A 23,625-nucleotide genomic window follows, 5' to 3' on the forward strand; every position below is an offset into this window, starting at 1 on the left:
GTGCTACCACCCTCTTCCCGGTAATATTCCACTGCCAGTGACCTAAACTGGGTGGCATGGTGTGAGAGGTTGGGTGTGTGAAGCGTGTTATGTGTAGGCTGCAGCCCTCATAACAAGCAGTGATATGCAGAATGGTTTTGAATAATTCTCATGCAAATTCCTTTTTTGAAGAAAAAAAAAACCCTACTGGTGCGATCACACTGGCTTGTTAGATATAGGGGAATCAGGCCTGCTGTTATAACCCAATGGAAGTCTTCCACCCAAAGCAATAACTGTGCTATTCCCACATACACTCCTCTGTCGCCCAGTGCACATATTGCCCAGACTCCCAGAAGACCTTCATTGTTGTAGGGCTATGTGGGGTGTAGGGTGTTTCTCCTTCCTCCATCCTCCACCCCTCCTCTCCCTCCACCCTCACACTCATCCATCCTCCCATCCCCTTAGGACTTACCTGTCTGTTGCGTTCATCCATAATCCGCGTGATCTGAATCTTTTTCCTCCCCATCGTCCCCGTCTCTTTCTTTCTCTCCTCTTTCTAAAGAACTTTATGCTTTCTTCTCTGTCCTCCTTCTTCTTCTTTCTCTTCAATCTTCTGCTCTTCCTTTATCTGTCTTTTTTCTGCTTTCTATTTGTTCCAATCAACTCAAAGATTTCAGCATCCGTACCTGCAAGAAAGAAATGGGGAGGGGGAGGAGAGGAGAGGATCAGCATTAAATGAAATGAAATATGGCAAAATACTGAGAGAAAAAATAATAAAAGTGGCATCATGGCAGCCACAAGGGAGGGTGAAGAAAGACAAAGAATCTGTCAACAATGTTGTGAGAACTGCTGTGTTTTTCACTGTCGATATCATGCAAATCAGTTTTTCCATTTTTTTTCTTCCAGGCACCGACTATGAGAGGAGACAGCGCTGTCAGGATCTCGCTTCGTTCACAGAGAGTTTGACAGTGTTTTGGAAGTGCCGCTAACTTAAACGCTCTAATCACCGACACTGTAACATTACCTCCAGACTGAGAAATACATTTTGTTTCTTCCCACGAACTGCACTGTATTGACAGTGGAACTGCCAGACACAGATTTCTCCCCTCTTCCTGCAGCTCATCTCCAAAATGGTTGCAGGATAGAATACAGATGTACTGTAAAACTGAGTTCAGTCTTGCCATATACTGGCAACATAAAGCCAAAATAATAAAAATAAAAAAGAACAGTGCAGAGACTGATCTTTTAAAACACAGTAAAATCATATTTCTTTGAGGCAGAATTCAAAGAGGATTCCAACACAAACTAAATCCAGCTGGAGACATGTCAATGAGAGCATCTGAGGGGCATCCGAATAAACACATTTGTTTATGAGCGCACGGCAAAGTGTGTTTACCCCTGTTCAGGAGTTGAGGCCAGAAACTGATGAGCTGGACAGCATGTGCAAAGAAAGAACCTGCGCTCTAAAAAAGTTTGCGTAAGTGTGTTACCGTGTGTCCGTTTGTGCGTGCATCCGTGTGTGTGTGTGTGTGTGTGTGTGTGTGTGTGTGTGTGTGTGTGTGTGTGTGTGTGTGTGTGTGTGTGTGTGTGTGTGTGTGTGAGTGTGCGCTCTTGTGTGAGCTTGGCTAAGCCAGAGCTCCAGTGCATCTCTCCAGAGTGCTAAAGTAGGCCAACCCAATCTATCTCAGGGAGGAGCAGAAGAACTGTTGTTGTGTTTTCTTTTGACAGTAGAGGTGATAACGTCCCTCGTTATGCAAATGAGCATCCCATTATTTAAGCTCAGTGCAATGCAGGGGAGCTGTCAGCGCCGTCACATAAAAAAAAAAAAAAAATCCTCCATCTACCCTGCCTTTTTTTCTTTACTTTCCCCTTCTTCTCTCTTCTCTCCTTTCTGAACCAGATTTCCGGCACCTGGCAGCACAAGCATCAGACATTGATGTGGAAGACGACACCGCTTCACCAAAAGACATGTCATTCTCAGTCTCTCTCTCGATCACTCTCTCTCTCTTTTCTCTCATGCACCCTTGCTCTCTTCTTCACTCTCTCATATTCTCTCTTTTGCACATTCCCACACACATGCATGCATATTGTAATGCATTTCCTTTTTTTCTTATCTTCACCTAACCTGAATCCATGTATTTATTGAGTAACATGCATGAGAAAGCAAAAGAAAGCACTAAACCCCTGAGGTGAGTGCAGCACATTGCTATGCACTTGACCTCTTTGTGCTGGAGAGTAGGACATTGATAATGAAAGCGCGTAATAGGGACATCTAGGGATGCTGTGTCTCTTAGTGACAGACGGAGGCCTGTAGCAGTAGAGATTAACTGTATTTTTTTATTTCAACAGAAAACACAGGCTGTGGACTACCCATTTGTTATTTCAAAATCTAGCATTTGTTAGTTTAAACTTCAGTTTAGTTAGAGCTAAAACTAAAATAAGTATGTGTACTTTTAAAGTCCATATGCATAAAAAAGATTTGGTAAATGTTCTTTACGATTTTCTCTACCAAAAACCTCCATCACACAAAGAATCAAACAAAAAAAATGAAACAATACAATTTGAACAATGATTAAATTCATGACAAAAAACTTCCTGAGTTGATGGTTTGGAATACACCCACTTATGGAAGAATGAAAAACAAACATAAACACATCGTTTGGCAGTTGGGACAACAGCCGGACTGCGCCATCATAATAACAACAATATCTAAAATAAATCTGTGGCAGCTCTGAAGAGGCTATCCAAAACATTTTAGCATTGCTTCGGCAAACACACCCATCCACAGACAGAAAAACAAAGAGCTGCCCCCTGGAAGAAAACAAAGACGGATCTTGTCAGACAAACTAGGATTACAAGCCAACTAAGGCGCTTGGCACAAGACAGCCAGACAAGGATATCAATCAAGCCGGCATACTTCAATCACATGCTGACAGCAGCATCCCCTCCCAGTCTTTGTGCTCAACAGTACCCAGCCCGGGCACCGCTCCAAACAAGGAGGCGTTACCTTGGTGATCCCTGCCTCCTGGCCTCCGCCTCCACCTCGTTCCTCCCACAGCCCACTGAGCGAGCTGAACCTCTCAATGTCAACAACTGCTGGGGCAACACCTTAGGCCTTACGTAACATTAACGCTAAGACTAAGCCCGTGTCCTGAACATTTAATCCCTGCTTTTGGCTCCCAGCACCAGCCAACGCTCCCCGAGGTGAGGCTCTGCTGCCGCTTAGCCCCGTGTCGGCGCCTCCCCTCCTCAGCCACCCCCTCCTTCCCCATCCCTTCTCACTCTTGCCTCCTCTACCTCCTCCTACACAACGATGCAAGTTCCCTTCCCCACGTCCCCCCCTTTCTCGCTCCGCCAACACCCCCCACTTTTCCTCACACCCGCCCCCGTCCCACATGAGTGCCAGGCAATTTCTGGATAAGGACCGAGTGCCCACCTCCTCATCGGGCTGCCTTCCCTCTCCTTCCCCTCGTGGTGGATAGAGCATCAGTTAATTTAACAGATTACCACTGAATCACTCAATCCAATTTAGCCTCATGACGCTAAGATAGCAAAAGGCGGGGAAATGCTGGAAACAAGCACTGCTTAGTGAACACGGTCAAGTGGCGCAAGCTAGTAATCCTCAGCAGGAATTTTTTCGCAGGGGACTGACACTGACACCTGACCTTGAGAGGGCAAATGAGGTGAGAAAGAAACAAGAGGAGAAATAACGACAGACAGAGGAAAAGAAAGACCTAACAGGCTTGGTCACATTAAGCCAATTAACTAATCCCAAAGTAAGGCGTAGGGGAAGAGGCAATAAGCCGTGGAAAATGAAGAATATACCTCAGAATGTATTTATCTTCTCTGCGGAGTCTGACTTATGGTATGCCTACATTCACACACGCCTGGTAACTGGAAGGGAGCTTGAGCGAGCGACTGCTGGGGTCAGAGAGCAAGCTGGCACCGAGCAGACAGAAAGACAACGGCTGCCCCCTCTTCTTGTTTTATAACCTGGGTCTCAACTCGCTGTGCTTTGAGTTGGAGAGGTGACAATGAAAGAGAAGGAGAGTGGAGAAAGGAAAACAGAGAAATACAGAGAAGAGAAGGAAATAGAGAGAAGCATAAAGAGGAATCTTTTTTGAACAGGCACCAGGCCTCTCCAGGGGGAGGGGAAGAGCTGTACCCACGACCCTCCCATCTGTTAAGCAGACGGACGGAGAGAGAGAGAGAGAGAGAGAGAGAGGGATGAAGGTTGGGGGAGGATGGGAGAGATGGAGAGGGAGCAGCGATTCAGCACATAGATCTAATGAGCACTCTCTCTCTCTGAGTCTCAGAAGTGGAGCTGAGAGGACGATGAGAACATATACACTCAGTGCACCACAAGCCTTGATTCTAGGTCGCCTCTCTCCCAAGTGTTTAGTCACTAAAAACTAATATACAGCACATGGCGCTTTTTCACATTCTAATAGACGGTCTATAGGGTGCTTGTTAATGTCGCTTTGTTATTGAGGACAGACACTGAAGATGACTCCTTTGAATCAAGGGGGGGGTGGGAAGAGGAACTTTGGCTTGACTCACTCTTGAGACTAATTCGTCACTTTAGAAAACAACTAGGCAAACGTAGAAGAAGTGCAGATGAACACTAGTTCCAAGGACAAAAGTTTCGCCCCAATAATGTATCAGATCACTTGGACTGTGAGGACATGTTCAGATGAAACTGGCACGCCTGTAAATGCAACGTGTGTAGAATTCTGCTGATGCCGCAGTTCTGCGATCCTAATTCTACACGTTATAGCAAATTGGGGAAAGGTGATTTATCATGACACGATCGGCCATGTTTTTCCAAGAAACCCCACCTCGGCAGCACAGCCTCGGCTCATGGTACATCTGCAACACATTTGGTAATAGCATGTGTCCTGAAAAAAATAAATATATATAACGCCAGTATCCCCTATCCTCCAAGGAAATGTGGTTGTGAGGATTTGAAATAACATATTACACTGCAGTAAGTAAACCTTTTAGGAGGTGTATGGTACATTAAATAAACGCTCTCTCTTTTTAAATAAACTCCCATTTCCTTGAAGAGGAGGAGGAGGAAAAAAAGAGCTTTAATATGGTTTTCCAAATACAATCTGAATGTCAGTACACACTCACAGTGCTCCATTTTTACTTGAGCATTTCTGTCATGTAGAAGATTTTTTCCTAAGGAACATTTAAGTTGTTTCTTTTTCAGATGTGTAGATTTTTGGAGGTGTATTCTTTCTGCTTTTGATGTAGCTATTTACGCGTGTGCCGGTATAAATGTGTCTGTGGGTGCATCTATGTGAGTTTGTGCTTTATTTGGATGTAGAGGTACACAGCACTTTATCTCCTGTCAGGATGGATGGAGATGTACCAGCAGAAATGAGAGGAGGGGAAGGATCAAGCAAAGGAGCGAGTCGATGGCCAGGCGGAATGGGAGCAGAAAAAATGTGTATCAGATCTCATTGTGCCTCTAATGTCATTACAGGCAGTGACTCCTCTATGTGGCACGCTGCACTCCCCATCTGTCAGAGTGAGATAGGCAGGGTGACGAATGGCTATCACAGCTACTTCCCTCAGCCCCCACCACCCCAACCCCCACTCCAATATCCGTATCTTTTTCAAGTGCTGAGGGAAAAGAGTGACCTAAACCTGGGCGGTAGCCCACGCGTAGGTGGGCCTCTATGGCTCTGAATTTCAGCAGATATTAGGGCTAATTTAACATGTTAGCGGCTAAAGAGATTAGCAACATGTACATCTGGGGATTAGAGTGATAGTGGTGGATCATCTTATAATGTGTTCATTCCTCTTTTTTTCCCAGTGAGCGTTCTGGCTAAACTTGAATTTGAGAGGTGGTGGTGTGTGTGTGCGTTCGTATGTGTGTACTGCAGGAGATACGTCTTCACCTGTCTCTCTCTATTAACTCATGATTTACTTGTATCATTAGTGAGACAGAGACGGTTTTACATGTATTCTATTTTCAATCTCAATGCGACTTAGAACTGAGACACCTGTCTATAGATGAGGAGGAAAGTGAGCCAATAGCCTGTGGTTGGCACAAGTGTTAACACTCTGTCAAGCACTTATATGTGTGATTGACATTATGGAAGAAACTATATTGATGTAGGTAGCAGATCAAGTGCTACAAGATTAACTCTAAATTTGTGGCGAATCCCTGTTTAATAAATCCTCAACTTAAAAACTTTATATTTAACTTTAAACATAATTGATTTCATACTAATGAGACTCTGCCAGCTCTTTTTTCTCTTATCCCTCAATCCAACAGCCACGGGGTCTAGAAGGACAGGAAACACAGACACAGACACGCACACACACAAACACACACACTTAGCGGAAGGATGTGACATCAGCAGGCTAAGACAATCAAAGGTGCTAAAGGTGCTTCCTTCCGTAAACTTCTCTCTTAAGAGAGAAGAAATTGGGAATCAAAATACACTCCTCAGGCTCCGATGTTAAGTGAAAATGAACTGCACAAATAGGCTCTCTGAATATGAAATACTTAAAAATATCCCTAGATTACTGATTTTGTTTAAAGCGGTCACATAAGTAAAGAACTATTCATTTAATGTTTACATGTCAATGAAGCAACACATCATTTTGTGAAAACACTAACTGGGAAACTGGCTTGAAAAAAGAAAAGTACAAAACGGAAAGAAAAATGTTGCCTTAACTTTTGAGTACATTTAAGATATTGAACCTTGTATGAAACATATGTTTGGGTAAATATGTCCCTCTGATTGGTCCCACTATGAGATTAAAACATTGGCATTAACATATTTTCACGCTATAGGTTTTTCCCTTTAGCTGCACTAGTTCTTCATCGCAAACGGCAATCAAACTATAACAGGATGAGCCTTTTGAACTAAATAAAACCGTTTTGATTAAAAGAGCAATTAATTTTTTGTACCTGTCTTCACATTGAATAAGAAATAGAATTACTATTCAGACAAAGACGATGTGTTATAATTACTTATGTGTAATGTAAAATATGATATCAAATTATACATCTTTTTTATACACTATACTGTATACGATCTATTTTTTTATTATGAATTCAAAATGTATTTTCCTTCGTATGTTTCCTCACTTGGCCTCTGTCGCATTTCACTACGGTCCAAAGAAAATGTACTTTCTTCTAAAGGTCCCGGCTGAATATAGCTGTATTTTCAGAGGGAAAAAAAGCCTAATTTTATTTAATTTCCTGTTGTTGATGTAAAAGACTTTCGGTTCAATTTAATATTATTAATTCTGGTAAGTATTTTTAGATTTATAAGAGTTTTGTCAACTGCTGTATGATAGTATAAGGGGGGGGAGTACGTAGCCCTGCCCTTGGTTTGGGCAGCTGCACGTCTCATTCAGCACCAGTAGATAGAGGCCTTGGGCCATCACAGCCGCAATGAAGGTAGGTAGCCATCCGTCAGAGCAAGTATAGGGGCAGGTGAGAACCATCTTTCCATAGCCCATTGCTGACTTCCCCAAGGACAAAATGACTTGACACATTGCGTCAACCCCCCGTTTTGAACGTAGGCCAAGGGCTGTATAGCCACAGCTGCTGGCAAAAGGCAGACGAACAAGAGCCCAAATGTGAATGCCAGGCAAATCTAGTTGGATATGAACAGGGAAAAAGAGTAGCCGGTGTGGTTGAAAAGCATTCCCTGTCGATTGTCTGCAGCTTTGTGTTGTGGTTTATAAAAACAAATAAACTAAGACGAGCGCAATGAAAATCTCGCCACACACATACCCCTGTGCCAAGCTGGAAAAATGGTATCAGAAAAAAGGAGAAGGAAAGAAAAAGCAGAAGCATAGGCAAGCCACAATTTGCAGAGGCCCCGGAAAGACTGGAATGAATCACCATTTAGTGCATTCAGTCTTTCCATGGCATGAGCATACGGAGGGGCAATGGACGCATTGAGGTATAAAGTAGATATAGAAAAGATGATAGAGAAAAACAAAGAATCAAATTAATAAAGGTGACACGGCACAAGGAGGAAACAAAGAGAAGTTGGGCAGAAGGTTAAAAAGCAAAGTATTAAAATGGATTTGAATATGGAAGTGGCGCAGATTGTGGTGATACGCACAGATGATGTCTAAACACAACCCACTTCTCTCAAGTTTCACTTTATCATCACTGCCATGATTTATTTCACTTCTTCCTCTTTCTCTATCTATTTCCAGTCATTGTAAAGTCATTTATACATCTCTCATGTTTTGTTTTTTTATTCACATGTTGCCCCGCGCGCTACAGGACCCAGGTGCTGACAGTGAGGGGAAGAACAGAAAAATAACACACACGTGTACATGAACGAGCACAAATGTGCGTCTAGGTGCACTGATAACTCATCCCCTGCTTATCTATCATGTTCATAAAACAACGGGAAAAACAACACTGTAATGAACAGTGAACCAACGCAGTGGAATTGCAGGATAAACCCTTCAATGAGTGTACCCAGCCCCCACAGGAACAGCCGGGAGTCATGTCACTAAGAACACAAAGCACTGACATATTCACCCAATTATGTTCCCTGCCGAGTATGACAATGTCTCAGGATGTTAGCAATGTTCTCCAGCGGGGGGAGAAGGGCAGAGAGTGTGTGTATGTGCGTGTGTTTGTGTCAGAGGTCTGAAACGGAGGCTAAGGGCTGCCTGGGCCAGGCTTACTTATGTTCAAGCACAGCAAACTTCCCAGTAGTCGCGTGCCCCTGCTCCTCCTGCTTTTCCCCAAACCCACATTGTATCAACACCAGACATCATGGATAAGAAGATCCGCTGATGATTTCATCACACCCCAACCCCTTACTCTTTCTCTTTGCCACAGCATTCTAATCACCCTAATTAAAAGCTTTGTTCATTTAGAAATCTCTGATGACAATTTGTTTCACTCTACCCTACAGCAGTGGTGGCTGTGAAGAGAGGAGAATTAAATTTGATCTTCTGACAGCAATTATTAAATGCTCCCTCCTGGCCTCAATTAAGGCCCGCAGGCTAATGCTAACATGGCTAACCCTCATGCAACCACGAGGTGCCAGTGCACTTCCTTTTTCTTCGTTTTGTCACCCTGCATGTGTGTATGAATGTGCATCTGTGAGTGTCTACGAACTCGCTGGGTATGGAAATTGTGCTACTTATGGGTTGTTATTTTACATCCTCGCTGATGGGAAGAGGTAAATGAAATGATTTCCCTTTTTCTTTTCTTTTTGTGCTTGTAACTAAGTCAGCATGTGGGCAACCTTACAGGGAAGTGGTGGAATTTACTATTTTTCATAGTCTCGCTTGATCAGCAAATTTGGAATCCACAATGAAACTATTACGTGAAGTGATTATTTTTGAAGTTGTGACCGTAACAAGCGAAAACTTAAGCTGTTCTACTTCTCTATTGTTAAATGCTGTGAGTTTATATGTGCTGTGGGATTCAACTTATGTACATAAATAAACTATAAAATAAGACTCTTTGTATGGCACTGGGAACACACGTCTTCAGGTTTGGCTATACGTATCTTCAAAAAAAACTAAAATAATTACAGTTAACATTCGCTCAGTACTCTGCCTCTCCCTGTAGTTGTGATACTGCCACAGCATTATGTGTCATGGTCACATCCTTGCTGCGCTGAAGTGAGAGCCACAGCACTGCTTTGAGTCTATGCACAGCGTGCGGGTAATTTGCAGAGAAGTAGAAGGTTGCACACTTCAACAAGGATGTCCTTCATAGATTCGACCTTCTGTTTTTTTTTTTTCTTCCTCCGGTCCCTGTGCTCCGCTAGGAAACCGAGTAACCTAGATCGTAGAGTAGGGAGAGAGAGGGAATGTGACAGAGAAAGAGAGAGACAGAAATAAAGAGAGAGAGAGAAAAAGAAGCAGTAGTGCATATTGAAGGGAGTCAGAATATGACACCCCATCACCCTACCAAGCACTTGAAAATGTATTTTTTTTTAAAAACCTTACTAGGATGATGTCAGTTTCAGTTTTTTTTCTTCAGGTTACCGCAAGCTGATTGTGCTGATTATTGGTGGGCATTGTTTTCCTGTTGACGCTGCGCATCATTAAACAGAGATTGTTCCACTCTTAGTGTTTGTTTAAGCAAGGCTGGTGTAATGTTTCCAGGCACCGTCTCTTTACCACAGACACACACACACACACACACACACACACACACACACACACACACACACACACACACACACACACACACACACACACACACACACACACACACACACACACACACACACACACACACACACACACACACAATGTAAACTTGAGACACAAGTTGGACGCATTGCATCTATAATTGATGTTACTCATGTTCTCTGTTTCAAGTCAAACATAAAAAGAAAGCAAATTGAATAAAAAACTATTCTCTTGAAAACTGTTTCAGTCTCTTTGGTTAAAAATGTGACATACATAAGGGTCTTAAAGATATAAAAAAAATGTCAGCATGTAGCCTGGACTGCGCTTCCAGTGCTTTACAGTTCCCAGTGAGGGGTGGATGAGGATAAAGGTTGACTGGAGTGTGTGGTGTTACCTACAGATCAGCCTCTGTTTAGGGGAGTGGCCCACCAAGGCCAGAGCGGGCCAGACCCAGTACCAAGCCTCTCATTAGTCATCGGCTGGGTGCCGCGTTCCCTTTTGGAGTGGTTAGGGGGGAACCGGCGAGGGTCTGGCAGTCCCACTATACTCCACTCCCAGCACCATCACAACCCGACCTCATCAAAGCGAGCGCTCGTAATTTGTCACAGAAAGCAGCCAATTAACATATGTTAAGGGAGGAGGGACGACGTGAAGAAGGGAGGAGAGGAGGGGAGGGCGAGTGAAAAAAGATAGCGTATGATTAAAGAGTCTGCACAGCTGCACAAAATCAAGATGGCAAAGAGTGGTTTGAAAGAGACCTCAGACCCAGTAATCTGATAAAGCTTACTGTTACTTAACCCCCATAAGCAAAGGGAGAGAGGGAGAGAGGGAGAAGGAGAGAGCGGATGAATGAAATAATAGAGACAAACAAATATTAAATTACTGCTGTGAAGCTACATGCTTTGGCAGGGTGCCTCTACTCTCAATATGTGACGGCCACTGCATCACACGGAGATGACCCTCTTGCTGTTTGACCACGCTCTATTTTTGGTTCAGTGCTAACCATTGTGCTTAATGTGGCTCACAGATTTTTACCCCTTTTACTACAGCATTTGAATGCTCGGTATGCCACAGATATTTAGCTCCCTTTCTCAAGAAACAAAAAGGTGTTTTTTCATTTATTTTTCTGTCACAAAGTCTCAGACAAGTTGCTTACATTCTCACTTGTTTGTTTGCTTTCAAATTCTTGTTCCTCACGGTTGGTTTTTAACACGCAGTGTGGTTATTTATGCATGTGTGCACGTGACTGTGTGTCTGCGCGCGTGTGTGCATTTATATGTCTGTTATTGTTGATGTTGTTGTTGTAGGAACATCTTGTGAAGTGAGTTGTGTGATATTGTTCCTTGTTGTTGGATATGGTGGCAGCTGAATGCATTAGCAGTGCGCGCCAATGCCATTCTGTGTTCTGTCGTCTCTCAGCCACCCCTGCCTCGTCTCTACTGCGCCTGATCACACGGGCTGACAAGCAAGTTTGGGTCTTCGTCTGCCGCGCCATCCGTGGCTACGTGGGCTCCGACTCTTTTAGCGTGCAGAATAAGAGCGGGCAGGAAGCTTTAAACACATTTGAGTGATTTTGGGTTTGTACGTCAAGTCGTGGGGAAATCCCCCCCAAATAAAAAGGCAGAAAACTTAAACAACACTGCTGTATTTCTAATACAGTTTTGAAAGAAACATCGTTGTAAAATGAATTAAACGTTATTCAGATGGAAGTCAGAGAATGAAATGGACAGTAAAACAACAAGTGGCGGACAGAAAGGAAAAGCCTTCACTATATATATATAAATCATGACTTGTTTCTCTTGCACTCTTATCCTTGCCATCAAGCATCAATCGTTATTTATTTATTTTTCCTATTTGGGAAGTAAAGGGCTAGAGTGGAGAAGCGGAGGAGTGAAGGAGTGGGGGATGGAGGGATGGAGGGGGCGGCGGCGAGTTGTGTTTGGTTCACAAGACTCGCTGCTTGGTTGACTTGTTGTCTTCTCTTCTCCTCTGTGTTGCGAGCTGGTGGTTCAGCGAAGGACCTGGCTGCCTGGAGTTCCCCCCCTCCACTCAAATCCCTCTGCTGCGAGCACAGCTGCACCGTTCACATAACCTCGACTGCCCCCTCCTACACCCCCCCTCCCGCTGCTAATGATAGCAGAGCACGTCCCCTCCACAAGGCAACAGCTTTTTCCACTTCATGTACATACACACAAACTTGCCGTACGCGCACACAAGATCGTTGAACACGCGCGCAGACGGGCACAACGTATCCCTTTGCCTTCTCTCGGGTTCCTTCCCTTCATATTTTCTCATATCATTCAATTTCTTCCCCTTCTCTTCACCCTGAGAAAAATCCCCTGGCCTTATGACCCATGTAGGCCTGAGAACGATAGCCCCCCCCCGCCACAGACTGACACACACAAACACACTAAACCCACCCCTTCAACTCCAAACTCCCGTTTCTTTCTCCCTCTGTTCACCCCTGCACAGCAAGTGACCTGCATCACAGCTGTGTGTGGGAATTTCTACGAGTGGGTGTGTTTGTGAGAGTTGAGTGTGTGAATATATGTATTTGCACATACCTGCGTACATCAATGTTCACACCGCATATGCTGCCTGTACATTACTGTGCTACCGAATGCGTTTATACATTTACTCGGTGTGTGTATTTCGGTTGTCCGTGCGTGCGTGTGTGTGGGGGGGGGTGTGTGTGTGTGTGTCTATGTAAGCAGAGGAGAAGGGAGGTGAGGGCAGCTCTGGGCTTCTGCTGCACCTACTGAGCATTATCCCATATAAACAACTCATTACACGTGTACTTAACCAAGGGGAGCCGGTAAGCAGTGGAAGTTAATCCCCGTTATCGTTCCTAGCGTTTCTCTTCCGATTAGGCTACAGGGAAGAGGATCGCAAGAAGGTAGGCTGCTCAGTGCACGAGGAGGAAGAGTGAAGAGGAGGCGAGAGGGAGAGAGAAGAAAGGAAAGCATTTGAGTTAACTTCCCACAAGTGCCTTTTTTACTTAAAGTATCCCTTCTCTCTCTATACTTCTCCCTGCCTCTGCCGCTATACCCTCCTGCCTTTCTCCTCGCTTTTCCCTGTGGATTTTGAGCTGCTCTTCCTTGTTTTCGACCATCTCTTAGAACTGGGTCATCGACAGACTGTGCGGCAGCATTTTGAAGAACATGGAAGGGAGAAAAAAGCGTGTTCTTTCTATGAGAACAATCCAAGGCTTCTTTAACAAGTAGCCCGCTTATCAAATTAAGCTGTCAAAAGCACATTAATAACAGGCAACACAATTCCCTTCACAGAGAAAGAGGGAAAAAAGTACATTCGGAGGGAAAAAAATAAATGATTTTTTTTTTCACTGTGTAAAGAGACAGTCCACCAAGGGCCGTAAAGCTTATCAAAGATTTCTCCCTTTCTATGTTTCTCTCTATCTGTCCCATTCGTAATGTGATTATTAGGACCCTTTTATGAGGGGCAAAGATGTAGAGTGCCACTCATTTGGAGGGTGAACAATATCTCGGGCTAGATGCAGCAGGGATCATGTTTAATGGAATTATGGGCATAACTGGTGCGGTTTTTCCACTTTCTACTAATAATAATAATAATAATACATTTATTTTGGGGGGCGCCTTTCATAACACCCAAGGACACCTTACAGGGCATAGGGGCAATATAGGGAACAATTAAAACAGTGGATTTAGTGCAGTATCAGCCGGGGTAAGACAAGACAAACAACAGGAAATTGACTACAAAAGGACACAGGGTACAGATTACTAGACAGACTCCACTTATGGTGGATCACAGATAAACAGATAAAAGAGCATCTCAGGGTGATAATGTGGATTCAAGACCAAATGATGATGGAGGAATATGATGCCCAGTAAAGGAGATGAATAGGAGGAATACACAAGAACACTGTTAACGGTCCATGTGATTAAGTAATTAAATATCAGTTTTTCTTTAGAATATCTGACACTTCCCATGAATAAATAACTGTTAGATAAACTATAAACACGTTTGCATATTTAAAATCTACTCTCAAACATAATTTCCAGTTTATTCAGAGATTTATTCAGTGCTACGTTATCCCAAAAAACACTGATTAGACCCTTTAAAATGTGGAGCCAGATCCTCCCGTAAGAAAGTGAGAGCGGAATGTGAGGGAAACAGTGTACAACATTGAGAGAAAAGAGAGAAAGTTAACACTCAGAGTGCTGTTCACATGGCATATGCCTGAGAAGCAGAAATGAAATTAACAAGACACCTCGGCACACAGATGGCAGAGAGGAGAGAAAACCACCCTATGACCTTACACTCATAGACTAAGTGTCGAAAAAACACACTTCTCATTTTGAAGACATTCTATTGTGTTGCCATTTTGACACTCCTATCAAAGCAGTATACTCAGCTCAGTGTTTGTGAAAAGGAATTAACTTAGTAGTGTTTTTTTAATCCCTACAAAATCTGACAGTGTCAGCTAGGCTCCTTATGCTGAACTGCAAGCTCCTTTGTGTTTTACTCCAGAGACGGATTTTCTCACACCCTCAATTTGAGTCCCATCCTGTTTGCTTGGCCCCGAGGGGGCTGCTCTGTCGCCCAGAGTGGGCCGGCGTTGGATGGATGTGACGTCGAGACACTGGGACTGGAGGGAGGCTGGAGCCACGACAGGTATCCCCCGCACTTCCTCAGCTATTTATAAAACCATGAGTCCAGCAGGGCCAAAAATAAGACAGAGGCCATTTTTATCCCAAATAACAAAGTTGGCTAGCTTCTTTACACACACACACACACACACACACACACACACACACACACACACACACACACACACACACACACACACACACACACACACACACACCAGACAAAAGTCAATATCAAGGCTGAGCTATTTCTGTAGAGAGCACTATTTAGGAAGTGTGGGCTGGGTGCCAGTATTCTCCTCAGTATCGTCTGGGCGTCATTGCACTGCTGCTGTTATACAAACTCACCTCTTTCCTCTCTCACCCGCTCCTCACCCTTTCCACCCAACCCCTTGCTCCATTGTCAGTGCTCTCTCTCCCTCTGTGTGATTCTGTTATACACACACAAGGTTATTTGTTTTTCCATTGGGTCGAACCACAGTGCCAGGTGAAAGCATCTATTGGCAGGATAAAGAGAGTGGCTGGTGTGAGATCACAAGGCCCCACTCTGCCCAGTAAACCTTGAAGTGAAGCGCCGGGCTGGAGTTTCAAACAAAGTGCCCCCTCATTCATTATACATGCAACTGCACTGAAATTCTCCTTCCGCAACACCATCTCTTCTCCTCTCTCACTCTGCCTCTATCTTCCTCTCTATCTTCCTCCTTCTCTCCTCACATCGTCCCTCTCCTTTTTTTTTTTTTTTCCCAGACAGAGCATCCATAAAGTATGAATAAAATTAATGACATCACGAGCTGCACTTTGGAAGAGACACTGTAGGAAAAAGCCATACATCACGGTGTAGAAGGAGTTGAAACGGAAAAAAAAGAATTCTAAAAGAAAAAGAATACAAAAAAATGTACGGAGAGAGAGAAGAGAGGTGTGTGTGTGTGTGGGGGGTGGGTGTTGCTTCACCCTTCTCCACCCTCAGGGCATTTCAAATCGACATATGTTATTGTGTGTTATTACGTTTGATTTTAGATACACTTGAGCTAAAAAGTTTGAGCACAATTCATTGTCATTATGTAGCAGTGACACCCGTTTTCTTTTTCTAGTATTCTTTGTCCTGACTTTTTTCTGACTCTTTTTACGGTCAGTCCTGGGCTGCGCATTCTTTTACAGGCTGGCCTTTGGTGTGGGAATGGCACAGATGACAGTGGAAAGGAACACTGGTGTGGACTTTGGCAGGACACCGCCTGGTGAAGCTGTGTGGTGTGCAGAAGAGGGAGAGAACTGAGCATGGATTCTTAGCTTTTTCTCAACTTAGACGGTGTTAACAGCATTTTCAACAGCATGCTCCCCTCGGAGTTTAGCAGCAAGCCTCCTGATCTTACAGACTTTGCCCTGATATCTGAGACTAAAAAAGTGAAAAATAAGCATCACATTTAAAACCGTTATATTCTTTCATAGAGAGAAAAAGGAGAAAGATGTATCAATCGTGCCGCCTATTAGTGGCAATTTCTTTACAACAGCAACCTCACACAAAAGCCTGACTGGGTAAAATGCATTCCTCTGAATCTGGTGTGAACACAAGACCTGCTAAAAATATGCAATAACCATGTGAAGCTCGGCAGCAGCGTGGATTGGGAGCAGTGGTGGCAGCGGCGCAGATTGAGGCAGCCGAGTGAACAGGGGTTTCAGATGGATGTGAGCTTGTGTGAGACCAAGGCACAGAGCTACCTCTGTGCGTCTCACTGGACTATGTTGCAGAATGACTCGGCTATGTTGCAGTCGTGACAAAGATAAATTACAGCCACTGGAAAACATTTCTACATTTTTTTCTCACTCTCTCCCCGTCTCCACACCTCTTTTCTTTTTCTTGGCATTGGGTCTAATCCAAATGTGTGCCACACTAAAGGGAGATGGTGAAGGCTCTCTCTCTGAAAATATATTAGGGGTAAGAAGTTGCCCCACACCATTCACAGGTCAGGCACTGTGTTTTATGATGGAACATGTCTTCTGTCGCCAGATTTATGGACATGGACAGCAAACACCTCTCCCACAAAATAACCTCTAGAACTCACTAAAAAAGGATTCCCAGTTAATTCTGGATTTACCGCAAAACATGTTTAGAGCAGCTATTACAGATATACACTGTAAGGGGCATTACAGACTAGGCTGCTAGGATTCTGTCAGTTACACTGCCACTGAATAAAGATGAAAATTCTCAGAGGAAGGCAGCTAAAGTAAGTGTCTGCTGGGGAAGTTAATGAACTCATTTATAAACATGTTAATTTAACTCTTATGTTAAGCTTCATGCTTAGATGCTGAGGCATTCATTCTGATATCCACTGTTTAGACAAAGAAATCCAACCTCAGTCCTACTCTAAATGTTTCTCTTTGTCTTATCATTCAGTCCTGTGCTGTCTTTATAACTTCTGCCTTCTTGCCTCCCAGGACTTTCTCCTTGTCCAAATATTTCAGGGAGCAGGCCTCAAGTATGGTGAGGTGTTTTGGGTGTCTCTTTAGGTGGGCTGCAGCTGACGATATGATTGTGTGGTCAGCACTACTGAGCAAAGACCACCCAGCAGGCAGCTGCAGCCATAATGGCCAACAGGCCGGGCAGGAAACAGGAAACAGGAAGAAGAAGGCAGGACATCCTGTTCATCTAGATCGCTTTGTTAAAAATGACATCACGACGGCATCACTTTTTAATGAAGAATACCTGAGTGGAGGCCAAATATATTGTCATTCTGCTCTTGAATCGCCTAAGCCCAAACACATTTCTAACTGCGTTTTCTCTCTGTGGGTGTCTTTCTCTGTCTCTCTCGCATCCGTCTTCTCAGTTTGCCTTTTCAGCCCTCACACTGACACTGTTTTCCAGACTGCTCCATCATCCAAAACATCAAATCCTACCCTCTTCAGTGTGAGAATAAAGGAAGAAAAGAAATACACACATTTCCATTTGAATAAACACCAGCAACAACCCCACAAAACTCAGACAAAAAAACACAAAAGCACAAACATTTTGATGCGCAAACAGACAGAGACGACACACAAACTTGAATGCACGCGCGCACACACACCTCCCAGACACACAGCACATACTGACAGACAAACACACAAAGAAACAGCAAACACAAAGCACAGCACAGTCAGAACTCTACTTTATGCAGAAATATTCTAAAGTGTGTTTTACAATACAATTAAACATCAAAGGCTGATATATTCCTCTGTGATCTTTAACACCCCAGTGAACAAACCCCATACACCCCCATCCACTTACAGCGTACAGAGAAAGTTGCTGAACGTCACCGCTAATTACTAGATAGAGACAGAAGAAGACTTTGCATCATTATGCAAAAACCAGGACATATTCAAATATATGCATTCACTCCACCATAAACCATTCAAGGACTTTGTTATTTACTTTAAATTATTTTTTTCTAAGTTCTATGAGTAATTGCAGCTCTTATGAAGCTATACAGACAGTTCTCTTAAGGCAAATAAACATTTTCGTAAACATACACAACAGTTTAGGAGATCTCTTTAAAATAAGTCAATTAACACATGGTGAGTTTGAGCCCTACACTTTTCATTACTACTATTAAAATGTATGGAAACCAAAAAGATACTTTTTCCTTCATGCAGCAAAAGCTAACACCTGCATGAGCAGTATGTAAGAATACAACATGCCCTTGAGGTATTGTAAAAATAAAGTATTTTCATCTGCTTATAAACAGGCAGTAAAAAAGTGATTCTTATGAAATGGCTTAACATTCTACACTATTTGTGTGAGATACATTCACTAAAAACAGAGGTTGTCTTTTTTTCTATGAAATCTGGGTAGTTGGTGCTTCATGGTACATTTATTTGAAAGAACGTAAAGCAAAGTATACTGCATTATTTACAGGGGTGTCTCTTGACAGTTTAAGTTATTATATGCTCCTTATATATGGGGTAAATATGATTCCCTACAATTGACTCTTATATTACCTTTCGCATTTGAGCCAAAGGGCATGAAGTCCAATTACAGTACTTTTATATCTACCAGCAGATCTTGCCAACCTGCAATCTGCAAATGAGTGTTTTACTGATGTTGAACTGAGCAAACTCTGCTAACCCCTTCCAAAATATTTGAAATCATTAGTGAAAAAAAAACGTTAAAGCAACAGCATAGCAAAAGTTAAATTGTTTGCTTAAACATAAATGCTTCTGATGTTTCCATTAAGAATAATGTTTTCATTGAAGGAGGTTATCTTGAAAAGTGCCTTCTGTACAGTATTAAATGCCAATGCTGTCAGGCAGCACAGTGGTATACTTTACTTCCTTAAAAAAACGAGGCAGGCTTGAAAGCACAGATTTTACATTACTCATTAATGTTATTAGTTATTAGATATATATGATTTAAGATATAAACAACAGTCCACCCGATGCAGATTTAGTTTGGCAATGTTTAAAACACATGTCCAAACCCTGAGCATGGCACACAATTTGTTCCTTCCCTTCACTTAACTAAAGCTCTACTGAGCCCCTGGTGTACAGCAAAGTGCCCTGACAATCGGCTCAATGCCCTGGCCAATCACAGGGACACGTGACCTTCTAATCCCTCTCTGTGTGAAGGGGTAAGAGTTTGTTGTCAATGTTGGTTTTGTGAATCAGCACCCAAAATCTCAAATGAGTTGTGAAGAGGGAGAGGTATCAAGAGAATAAGAGAAACAAAAGCTGCGCAGGCCAGATTGTGTGGGTGTCGGTGAGTGCATGTGTGTGTGTAATAAAAAGACAGAGAAAGGAGGAAGACCATGCTTTGGCTTAGGCATTTGTGTGAGTTTCTGTGCTACTGCATACGTGCGTGCGTGCGTGCGTGTGTGTGTGTTTGTACAGGGTCTCTGAGATTACAGAGCTTGGCTGACAGAGTCCTCTGTGTATAATCGTGGGTCCACATGCGAGCGCTCACCTTCCTCTGAGCGGATTAACCTAACGCTAAATCCCAAGAGAGCAACAGGCCAGACAGGCCACACAGAACAACTTCATTGACGATGGGCAGAAGAGGGAAGGCCATGTGTAAAATCTATATACAGTTTTACATATTTTTCAAGAGTAAAAAACTCATATAAAACAGTAATAAAGATGATTAAAAAAAAAGTGATGGGACAATACACAGGAGACTATATCTTATTAAAATAAAATGCACCTCAAAGGTTGCATAAGTCATGTAGGCTGCATATTTATTTTTAAATACTAACTGTGAAACGCAATAACGCATTAAGTGACTGAGAGAATGCAGTACGCTTTTTACAAAGCCACAAATTAGGTTGATAAACTGTAGTAGGCAGCAACACTTTATCACTTTAAAAATATGCTTTGCATAAAAAATATCTCAATAACAGACTATTTCAAATGTAACAATTTTTTTAAATCCCAAAATGTGCAGTGAAACTTTTATTTATTTAGATAAAAAATGCCACTATCTCAACATTCATAGCATCTTTAACTGTTAAAATAGATTGTATTGTTTCAGTTACAAACAATTGCTCTTTAACTTTATAACAAAATCAGAAGCATATGGGTAAAGATAATGACTTTTATGTTTGCATTAATGAACGTAAGTTAAATACACACAGCCTAGTCAGTTCAACCATATTCTAAAATATAATAAAGTGTGATGGAGAAATGTGTGAACATTTGATCAGTGGGCCTTATATAAATACTTAAAGAATAAAACAAATAAATCCAATTAGATATCTTAAGCTGCAACCTGTGAAAGTTGCCACAGGTTAATTATGGTGTCATTATTAATGCTCTAACTGCAACAGGTTCAATTGAGCCACACAAGACATAACTTAACTGTACAAATATGCAATTCTCGCTTTATTAAAACAAGTTGAAACAATGTCAGTCAGAAATTCAAAGAGAAGAAATTATAATTAAGTCTGAACGTGTCAAACCTTTTATAAAACACTAATTTAGTGTTTACTGTGTCTCTTGTCTGCGTGAACTAACGTTAAAATAAGTCTGGAAAACTGTGTTCTCCTGTTTTGTACTTTGAAAATGATTCATATTTGCATCATTCAGTCATTTTTTAATGTTTGTATGAAAGTTTGCTATGCAAGTTATCCTGATTTCCATGCATAATAATAGGATACTCAGATTGGTAGTTTAAACCACTGATGATTTTTTTTTTTGCATATTCACAAAGTAAGGCCATTATAAGTACAGTGAGTTACACTGCATGCTGTTGCTTTAATTAATCTAATTATCTGACAATTAAAAACATTTGAACTGCAAGTAATTATCTTTTTTTTAAAGATTATTTTTTATTTATTATATTATTTTGTCAAATTGAAAACATCAGGTTGATTAAACACTACATTTTAAAGTGAAAATGTAACTTTTAATATGCCACCAAAAGCGCAGTAGGGTTTAACATAGTTTTATCCTACATTAAGGAGGGCAGCGTATTCAGTAGCTGTGGCTCTGCGCCTGCATGTGGACATGCGAAAGCTACACAAGGTCGACAAAACAGTACCACTACCTAAAACACGAGACAGTCCTTAATTCTCCTAATAGATCATAAACAGCTATTTGATGTCAGCCTGTAGTTATATGACAGAGTTGTCACCGGCATAAGTCGATCAGGGTCACAACAAATCAATAAACGCAGTTACTGTACTTTGTTGTTGAGGAAGCGCGCATCAAAATAGACCCTCAAGTTTCGCTCGGGAAGATTAAAAATACAGATCATATGACGCAACGTGTCTCCTTCATGTTTGCGAGTGAGTGTGAGCGCGGTACTTACTTTATTTCGCGTGAAATCTTGTCCGGGTGAAGTGAAAGATTCAAGCGGTCCGCCGCTTGTTGGGTCCGGCCGGTTGACAGGAAGGCTGAAGCTGCTGCTCGGTGGTGACGGACTTTCGCCAAGACGCACTTAAAATCCAGGAGCGCAACTTAGCTGAGGACGTCGCCGGGAGGAAAAAAAAAGTAACCTACAGTACGTGGTAGGAGTCTCTATAATGTCAAAGACAACTGCTCTCTCTCTCTCTCTCTCTCTCTCTCTCTCTCTCTCTCCCTCTCTCTCTGATCGGGCAGTGTCTGCTCAGGAGGCGCTGAGGGCTGCTCTCTCTCCGCGAGGTGCCGGTGAGCGGAGATGGATCTGGTGGAGCGGTGGTGGAGCCGTGGAGGTGGAGGTGGAGTACTGCTGGACGTCTGGAGCCTTATGGTGATGGCTGGTTCTGTTCCTTCGAGAAACCCTGGCCGAGTCTTTCCCCCAAACCCTTTCCTCTCCCAGCGCGAAGAGAAATAATCGATTTCTTTCCTCTTTTTTTGACTCCTGAAAGGGGGCGGGCTCACATGTTCCCAACTCTACTTTAATGAACGAGCCTCTGCTCTTATTGCTTTATTATCGCGCCAGCCCCGATAGGGTGGACGCACAATTAAGCGCTCAGAGGACCACTAGAGGAAGATCATGAGGAATGCTTAAACTAATGATCAAACGGAGGGCACGTTAAGCATCTTAAGCAGACTTCGAAAGCTAAATCCAGCCGGTAAAGTTCAAGTTTTTGCTGTGGCCTTTTGTTTCAAGCATGCCACACAAGAACAACCCAGAAAAGGCAAGTGTCTTTAATCAAGAAACTGGTAGAAAGAACATGAAACAGTTTGCAAAATGAATTATCCACTCCAAGCTTATTTGAAGGTAAAAACCTGTTTTAAATATATTGATAAAAGTAGATTCAACTAATTTATTTTGTCCAATAAACCATACATAATCCCACCATTTAGTTCTAAACTGATTTCTTCCACGCCTGAGGAACATAAATGCTGCCTTCTTTCTCAGTCACTTACAAACTTTCCCCCTCCTGCGAGCCGCCAATCATTCTCCAGGACCCAGCTATCTCCTCCAGATAAGCACTGACACAGACAGTAAGCATGGGGGAATTACCAAGCCTTTATCCATCCAACCAAATGATTTCAAAACATCCACTCTATTAGTGTGAAGATAACAATTAGAACAGCAAGTTTGCCACTTCAGATAAGACACAGACAGGCAGTCTGTACAGAGATGTTTCCCAGATACGCCTTGTAATACTGTGCTTCTTTTATACTCGCATTATATGGGTGTAGTATCAGTTTAAAGAAAGGTTGTATTGGATGGAGCCTGTTATACTGAAATACATAATCAGATCTCACTTTAGTTTTTTTATCAACCCATCCTCAGAAACAGAATCAACTGGGTTTTGATTGACATAGAGCTTTGAAGGGTTTTTTGGATGGTCAAAGTTTAAAATAGAGTTAGGATTTTTGACCATTTCCACACTAAAAACATTCAAGATCTTGAAAAAAATGTCTATATTTGTTTGGACTTTTAATGATATCCTCACTATAACTGTATACATATTTGATCATCCTATCTTACTAGAGAAAATGTAAATGTTAACCCAACTTCTGAACTTGTATCCAAATGCAGACAAACAACAAATATTACCCTTATAAGCTTATAGCTTTGCAGAACATGCCTCTCACTAGACTGCGTGAAGTGTAAGTGGACACCAAGCAGCATCCTAATCTTTCCCTTCCTTTGAAGTTCACCTGTGAAGCATAAGCCATGTATGCAGCCCTGTCAGTCAGGGTAGGAAATGGCAGGACATGAAATCAGTTAATAAATAAATCAAGCTAATTTTGTTGACGGCCGGACATTACAGCCTGTAACTGAACCCGTTGGTGTCTGATGACCTGGAATACCACCTTCACATCACCTGACCCTTTAATCTTTAATAGCATTTCCTCTGGCCCCCAGACCTCCATAATAATCAATAAGGTGTAGTATGTTAGACACAGTAGGTTTATGAATGCAACATGGCAGATATCAATGGCATCACATATTGCCTCGTGT

At 42.5% G+C, this 23,625-nt stretch overlaps 2 protein-coding genes across 6 annotated transcripts in view; one reads left to right on the top strand and one right to left on the bottom strand.

Moving 5' to 3' along the window:
* The window catches only part of mef2cb (myocyte enhancer factor 2cb), a 72,565-nt gene that overhangs the window by 41,154 nt on the left and 7,786 nt on the right, over nt 1-23,625 (bottom strand). For 4 of the 5 annotated variants that reach the window (XM_010782445.1, XM_010782444.1, XM_010782443.1 and 1 more), the window contains exon 3: nt 452-665. In XM_010782445.1, coding sequence (XP_010780747.1) covers nt 452-505 — 54 coding nt within the window. In that variant the 5' untranslated portion in view covers nt 506-665. Of the gene's footprint in view, nt 1-451; nt 666-21,534; nt 21,907-23,625 lie in introns of those variants that run through there. The other variant, XM_010782442.1, reaches the window with a different exon arrangement.
* LOC104955419 (drebrin-like protein) overlaps nt 21,883-23,625 on the top strand; it is a 122,362-nt gene continuing 120,619 nt past the window's right edge. Inside the window, exon 1 of the mRNA XM_010782746.1 lies at nt 21,883-21,954. Within this exon, the coding sequence (XP_010781048.1) occupies nt 21,883-21,954 (72 nt within the window). The remainder of the gene's footprint in view (nt 21,955-23,625) is intronic.

The sequence above is a fragment of the Notothenia coriiceps genome, unplaced genomic scaffold (assembly GCF_000735185.1).
Source record: "Notothenia coriiceps isolate Sejong01 unplaced genomic scaffold, NC01 NC01_scaffold00024667, whole genome shotgun sequence".
In the NCBI taxonomy this organism is placed as follows: Eukaryota; Metazoa; Chordata; class Actinopteri; order Perciformes; family Nototheniidae; genus Notothenia; species Notothenia coriiceps.